Source organism: Geospiza fortis, unplaced genomic scaffold, assembly GCF_000277835.1.
Source record: "Geospiza fortis unplaced genomic scaffold, GeoFor_1.0 scaffold8, whole genome shotgun sequence".
Lineage (NCBI taxonomy): Eukaryota > Metazoa > Chordata > Aves > Passeriformes > Thraupidae > Geospiza > Geospiza fortis.
The window spans coordinates 1,051,004-1,058,576 of record NW_005054414.1 but is presented as its reverse complement, the minus strand read 5'-3'; the positions used below and the strand labels follow the sequence as shown (position 1 = coordinate 1,058,576).

General features: G+C 42.1%; 1 protein-coding gene across 1 annotated transcript in view; it reads left to right on the top strand.

Annotated features, from left to right (window-relative positions):
- The window catches only part of AKR1D1 (aldo-keto reductase family 1 member D1), an 18,540-nt gene that overhangs the window by 9,103 nt on the left and 1,864 nt on the right, over positions 1-7,573 (top strand). Inside the window, exons 4-8 of the mRNA XM_031061440.1 lie at positions 129-206; positions 2,590-2,712; positions 4,420-4,529; positions 5,004-5,169; positions 5,931-6,013. Of these exons, the coding sequence (XP_030917300.1) occupies positions 129-206; positions 2,590-2,712; positions 4,420-4,529; positions 5,004-5,169; positions 5,931-6,013 (560 nt within the window). The remainder of the gene's footprint in view (positions 1-128; positions 207-2,589; positions 2,713-4,419; positions 4,530-5,003; positions 5,170-5,930; positions 6,014-7,573) is intronic.

Sequence of the window (7,573 nt, the reverse complement as noted above, 5' to 3'; positions counted from 1 at the left end):
GGTTTTTCAGAAAACTACTCAAATTTTTTTTGTTGTTTACTAGTAGAAACAGAGTCTGTGAAAAAAATTTTGCTCTAAGGACTGAAAAATTTTTCTTTAAAGCACAGCAGTATGGTTTTACTTTTCAGCCTGGAGATGCACTCTACCCAAAAGATGAAAATGGAAAATTTATCTACCATGAGACAGACTTATGTGCCACTTGGGAGGTAAGCAAACACAACATCCATCCATATATGCTTTAAACCCACAGATATTCATTCTCATTTTTACTTGTGGTTTTCATAAACATAACTAAAGTAAATTGCCAGGACAAATGGATTGAATTCTACTAGCTCCATGGATAAGTTTTACTTCTATCCTTAAAAATTCTTTAAGGATATTTCTTTTTGCTGTCATTTAATTACTTTTATAACAAAACACTGTTTAAACATCAGACATCCACATTTCCTCTTTAAGAGAGTGCATTCTACATTCACTACTCGAAGCTTTTATCATTAGGTTGTTTCCAATTCTTCCCCTTTATCAGATCTTCAAAGAAAGAGAAAGTTGGAGCCCTCAGAAGAGACTAGGTCATCTTGAAAAAAATAAAATCTTTTTCACTTTCAGGAAAAAAACCCAGATTTTGCCCTAAAGCTCACCATAAAAAAAACAAAACAAAACAAAACAAAAAAACCAAACAAAAAAAACCAAACAAAAACCCAAAAAAACCCAACCAACCACCACCAAACAATCAACCAAAAAACCCTATTAAACAAAAAAAGAACCAACATCTCCCCACTCAAACCCCACCCCCCGCCAAAAACCAAAACCCAAGACCTTGCCATCACTTGCCATTAGAACAAGTTCACTCACTTCTAAATTTACTTATCAGATGGGAACAGAAGATTTTTCTGGTAAGAAAACCTGGAGGGAAGTAGCATTTGCCTGAAAGATTGCACCCTAGATTTGTTTGTGATGTGCTCTAGCCCTTTAGGCAGATGTCTCACTAAGCCTAGTGTCACTTGGCTTCAGGATCTTTGGTGAAAGAGAAAATGAGACTAGCATTCTTCTCACATTTCTGCCTCTCAAAGCCATGGACACCTCTTTAGTTCACGGCCAGAGCTGCTCAGCTCTCCCTCTGCACCAGGCCTGATGAAATAGCATCACTAATTACATCCAGTTCACACCAAGAGCGATAAGAGGTGCTACTACGTGCTCCACTTCAGCTTGCGCTGTCCAGATCTGGATAGTCATGTCCCAGTTTAGCTCTACTTGAGGTACAGCAGATAAAGATGAAGAATGGTGAAATTCTGAGTGAAATTTTGAAGGGGGAGAGAGCCCAGAAGGTGCCTGAACTTTCCCTTGGCAGCTGAGCCATCCAGGCTGGGTCTCAGAGGGAAGGGGGACTTCCACGTTAGCTGTTTATGTTACATTTGAATTTGGCTGATGCAGTTCATTACCCTCTTTTCACAGAATGGTTGCTCAGATATTAAAAGCAATAGCTCACCCAACACTGCTATATTTTTATCTTTGAGCTGGTGTTTAATGTAAAGGTTATTCTATAGCAGGCCACTCTCTTCAGCTAATAAGCCAACAGAAAAATAGGTGGTGGGGACCGCCTGCAAATATCAGCATTAATCTGAATTAAAATGGCTCAACTCAATCCAGATAATTTCACTCTCTCAGTGAAACTAAGCTAGCTGGCAAAAATTAATTCATATGACTGTATTTGCTGACTTGTCACTGAGTGATAGAAGGCATATGAGGCCAACTAGAGGTCATCAAACACAGTGCCTCTAAACCTCCCTGCTTTCAGCTCCTGTAAGACAGAAAGAATAACAAAACATGGAAGGGCATCCAGCTCCATGGTGGGGTCTGCTCTTCCTCAAACAGTCACTGAATTATTTGGGTGCAGAGTTTCAGGCGAGAAGGGGAAGACCATAGGAAAGGAACCCCTTTCCCTTAACAACCCAGCAGATGAAGCAAATGAAGACCAGGGAATATATTCTTGTCCAGTATTCATAAGAGTTTCCCAGCTACTAGGATTTGTCTAAAGCACAAAATATCTAGAATGCCTCTCTCTCACCCACATTTTTTTTTCTGCTTCATATTGTACTGAAGTTTTCTGTGCAGGTTTTGTGATGTGCCTTGCCAGATATTTAAGGGATTTCACTGGATAAAGACTTCAAATGAAAAACTGTCTTACAATCAAAAGGAGTGAATTGACTTATCAGGAAAGCAATCTGTTTTGTTCACTTTGCCTTCTCCAGCTTTGAGGCACCGCTAAAGCAGCGCAAAGTAAGCAAAACTCTCTAAAAGCAGTTGCCTGGCACTTAAGTATCTATATCTCAGGGTAAATCTTTCTGCTCTCCAGACAATTTCTACCCTCACAGGAGGTAAAAAACATTAGGGCTTGGTCTGGAAAGCAGGTCAACACAGGAACAGAGTTTGGTTTGTCTGGACAACACCAGCCTTCATGCTAATAGAGCTGTTAGCTCTGCTGCAGCAAAGGTTCTCAATAATGGTCTATCTTCCACCTCTCTTTAAAATGTACGCTCCAAGAAATCAAGCCAACCTATGGGATTCCTCTTGTCTTTGCTTTCTTTGCAGGCTCTGGAGGCATGCAAAGATGCTGGCTTGGCAAAGTCTATTGGAGTATCCAATTTCAACCGCAGGCAACTGGAGATGATCATGAACAAGCCAGGACTTAAGTACAAACCTGTCAGCAACCAGGTATGACTGCAAGCCAAGGGCAGTGCCTGCCACGATGCCACTGCCCTTTGGGGAATGCAAACACACAGCCTAAGCCACCATGTACACAAAGATGATGTGTACTTTGCCACAGATGCTGCCGTCCATGCTTCCATTTCCAGCTTGAAAATATTACTCTTCCTATCTAGGCTAAAGATCAATATTTGAAGGCTCTGGAGCAATCGCTTTCCTCAGTTTCTGCTCCAGAACAATAAAACTGGTGCCTCTGTGCCAAAGCTCCATAACAAGATTGAATGCTGAGTCAAAGCAGACCTTAGATTTCTGGCATGTACCTTACTTCAAGTCCAGAAATTCCCAAGAAAGCCATTCAGAGCTAACCAGTGCTCAATGAAGCCATGTCTATCTTAGTTAACACCAGCACAACCCTACAGACCCTGAGTCACTCCAGGCTTCTCAAGGATAAAAGCCATTAGAAGCAACTCCTGAATTTCCTGTACTTGCCTCTCTTGTACTTTTCCTATAAGACATTTGTAAGAGATAGAGAAAACGTTCAATTAAAGGAGACCCTGTTATGTGACTGGCCCTAGTGGAACAATCCCATGAGGATGACAGGCACATCTGAGTTAAATTACAGCAGCGGGGCTCTGAGAAGGTGACAAGTGGCAGCGACCCATCTGAGTGCCCAGTACCTTTGGCTCTCGCATTTGGCAGGTCTCTGCATTTCCTAGAAATCTCTGGGAAGCCCTTCTGACTCGTCTGGCACAAATACCCACTTTAGCAGTAATAGAGATGAGGCCAGGGACCAACCAGGACCAAATTCCCACTCCCAGCTGGAATGGCCATGAGGCAGGGAAGGAGGCTGGCCACAGCTTTCATTTCTGTACTTGGCCTGGAGGGAAAGGCTGCCTGTGAGAATAGGAAATTCCAGCACCCTTCCCTGGTATTAACATGCCCAGAGGGTGCAAAATGCAATTGCTGTTTCTGGCGTGCCCCTGAGACTGCAATGAGCATTGCTGATGCTTCCTGGGGTCGAGGAAAACCAGGCAAAAGATTAAGCTCAGCTTAGAGCAGCTGGCCTGCAAGCACAGAAGTGCCAGACAGCTTCAGACTTGCCAGATAGCAACCACTGCAAACAGTGGTTGCTCTGTCACCTTTGAGACATCCATTTCCCAGAGTCTGAGATCACAGCCAGAATATCCATGCCTGTGAGGGAACAGTGTTTGCAACGTGGGAGGGCACAGCTTGCAACAAGGTCATAATCTCACCTTTTGAATACCCCCCCACACCTTTCTAACTGGGACACTTCATGCCAACACTTCCCTAAAAACAACATCAGATTAGTCATCCTGAATGAAGAGGCAGAGAAATGGAGAGCTGACCCACATGAGATGGGTTTCCTTCTCAGTCTATTTGTCTAGTGAGCTTGCCTCACCTCCATAATCCCCACTTATTGCCACCTTTCCACTGCAGGCCAATAAAAGTTCCCTGCAGCCAAATTATGGTTGCAGATGTTAATCTGCTGTCCACCCAAAAAAAGAAAGTAATTAAAAAATCAATCACCCAGCAATGTACAATTAGAATAGTAACCACAGATGGTGTTTCTCCCTTTTCCTTAATTTACATCTATCCTGAAAGCATCACCTGGTCTGTAGCTCTCACAAATATTGGGATATCTGCTTCTTTATCTGGTCCTGTTGATTAGTCATCCTTTCTGTGCTACTCTTGCAGGTAGAATGCCATCCCTACTTCACCCAACCCAAACTCCTAGAATTTTGCAGACAACATGACATCGTTATTGTTGGGTACAGCCCATTGGGAACCTCAAGGGATGAATCATGGTAAGTCCCCATGTTACTTTCAGATAGAGGGACAATATCCAGGGAAACATAGTTCTCCACTGCTGGGTCTCCATGCAAAATACCTCTGCCCCCATTTTTTAAAGTGGTTTTGAACCTCAGTGTCTAAATATTACTGTTGTGAGTCTAAACTTTCAACACTCCTGCCGCATGCTGTCATCAAAGAATGCTAGGTGTCTACATAGGAGGTTGCCTTAGGTCTCCTCTAACAGCAAGCAAGTGTTTGGAATGGTGAATGTGTGGGGCTTAGGTGAGGAAGGATAAACAAAGTCAATGTTAGGACATCACACAGGAAGTTGCCTTTGACAACGCGTCAACCTAAGAGCCAAAGCTTTTCTCCTGTCTTTCACCCTGCTTGTCAAAAGGTGCAGTGTTCTGTCCACAAACAAGTAGATGCCCCTATGTTTAGACATTAAAGATGAGGAGGTTTTCTTTTTCTTCCCACTTTTTTTCCAGGGTAAATGTGTCCTCCCCTCCTTTACTGAAGGATCCTGTGCTGAATGCCATTGGCAAGAAGTACAACAAGACTGCGGCACAGATTGCTTTGCGTTTCAATGTCCAACGAGGGGTGGTGGTGATCCCAAAAAGTTTCAATCCACAACGCATCAGAGAGAATTTCCAGGTAAATTCATACTCCAGTAGTACATGGAAAATCCACTTACATAGGCTTAAAAGCTAATTTCCCCATTTTTTCTGTAGACATATGTAAGGCTTGACCAGTGGCAAACTTTGCCACATTTGATGCTTCTTGTCCCCACCACTAAATGGTAACAAGGTATGACAATAACAGTGCACAGAGGAAATTTTGGTGTCTTTTAACTCTCTGGAGCAGCTAAAGCTCCAGCTGCTGGTGTGTCCCAGAGCAGCAGCTGCTGCAGTGAGCAGGACAAGCGAGATGAGGTAACTCAGTAGGTCAGTAGCCCAAGGCTGCAGGAGCTCAGGAAGGACCTATTGTTCTGCCCTGTCTTCAGGTATGGGACAGCTCTGCTAGGGAAGGGTAGCTGCACACAAATGCGACAGAAAGGTTCACAACCACACCACCAGAAAACATTTGGTTTGACTACCACCCAAAAATAAGATTATTTTGTTCTTGCATCCCTTGCAGCACTCAGTACTCACAGTGCTCCCTACTTCCCCTGGAAATACATTGCTTTCAAAGCTGGTGTCTCAGTATTGCCAGACCACCTTCCACTTCTTGCAAAAAAGGTGTAGGCAAATGTGACTGGGCTTATTCATGTCCTCGAGACTCCTGCAAATGCAAGTAAGCATGGGTTTGTGGGAGAGATACAGGGAGAAGGAGGGATTGTATTTCTGGAATCTGGAACATATGAAGGTTGATCATGACAAGAAAAGCTAACTCATTCCTGACATCTCTTCCATTAGATCTTTGACTTCTCCCTCACTGAGCAAGAGATGAAAGAAATTGAAGCCCTGAACAAAAATGTTCGTTATGTGGAACTGTTAATGTAAGTACAAGAGAATTAAAAAAAAAAATCCCTTCCTTTGAATATTAATTTTGTATATACAACCCTATTCTAAGGTAAGGGTTGAACATGAGAGACTTTTAATGCAGCCTGAGTATGCTCCTGGACCCATTGCAAAAATAAGTATACAATATTTGCCTGCAGCTCAGGTTCTCAAAGCCCACCCAGTAGGAAATGAGTGTATCTTGCTATTCCATCTCTCCTCCATTTCTTTAAACTCCTTCTGCTACGTGGTGAATGGCGGTCTCAGACACTGATAAGGCATAGCATCGTCCCTGTCTAGAAGTGTAGATATTGGAGCTGAAATTCAAATAAAATTGAATTGTACCTTCTTCTAAGAAAAACAGAAGAACAGAAAGCTCGTTTGACTGCTAGACCACTTCTTAACTATCTCTTCTGAGACCTATCCAGGCTTGATCTCTTGCTGCTTGTCACCTAAAGCTTACCACCCAGTATAGTCTTGCTTCACCTGAAAGCTCCAACCTAGCCAAAAACCCCTCTCTTCCAGAGGATGAGGCTGTTTGTTTATCCTTCATCTCAAAAGCATCTACAGCTTATGGCCAAACTTTGTTTTCCCTTTTCAGGGCACTCAGTAAGTAGCCAAATGCTAGAGATTAATTTCCACGCATTTCTCCTTAGATTATCTGTGTCCTGCTAAATTGTCGCGTGAAATGAAAGCATTGATAACAGCATCAATAGCACTCTAAAATCTTGACCATTGCTCAAAAGATACAGGGAAATGTTGCAAAGAAACAAACAAACCACTTACTGTGCTGCATAAATATGATCAAAAATATGCACTAATTTAAAAGCATCATAATGGAGCGCATTTTTCACATTTAAGCTCAGCCAGGTGCTCTGAAGCTTTTGTTTCTTAAAACTTAAAATAGCCTTCCATCAATTAGCAGTAGTTAGTTCCAGAAGGCTTCTCACAAATGGCCTCAGAGATTCTTAAGTGTGTTTTGGTATCTGACACAGTTTGGTTTTATATAGCAAAATTGAGCTATAGCATCATTTAAATTTAGAAGATTATATACACGAAATGTAACCTTGGTGCAAACTCAAGAGCCTTTCCCAGAATCAAAGTCAAAGGCTGCAAATGTCCACAGGGGAAGAACTTTCTAAGCTACCAATCTAAAAAACTAATAAATTAAATGCTTTACTTTATTAGACTGAATTTGGTCATAGGAGGCCACCAAGGATATAAGGAAAACAGGATGCATAGGAGGGGCATTGCAGCTCTAGTTTTCACAAGAGCTCCGTGTTTGGGGAAAAATGTTTAAGTACAATCTGATCTCAGCTATGAAAAAAGCCTTATTGGAAAAGTGATGTTGCCACGTAAGGAGCAGATACATAGATTTATATATATAGATATATATGCCTACTCTGCGTTACCACACTGAAGTGTCTGGAATTGACACTGCATCAGACAAATTACCAGCCTAAATACATTTCTTATTTCATCCAGCAATCTGTAGCTGAAAAAGTCAAACCACGCTACAGAAAGACTTTTGGTTAGACAACTTCATGCAAAACCTTTGA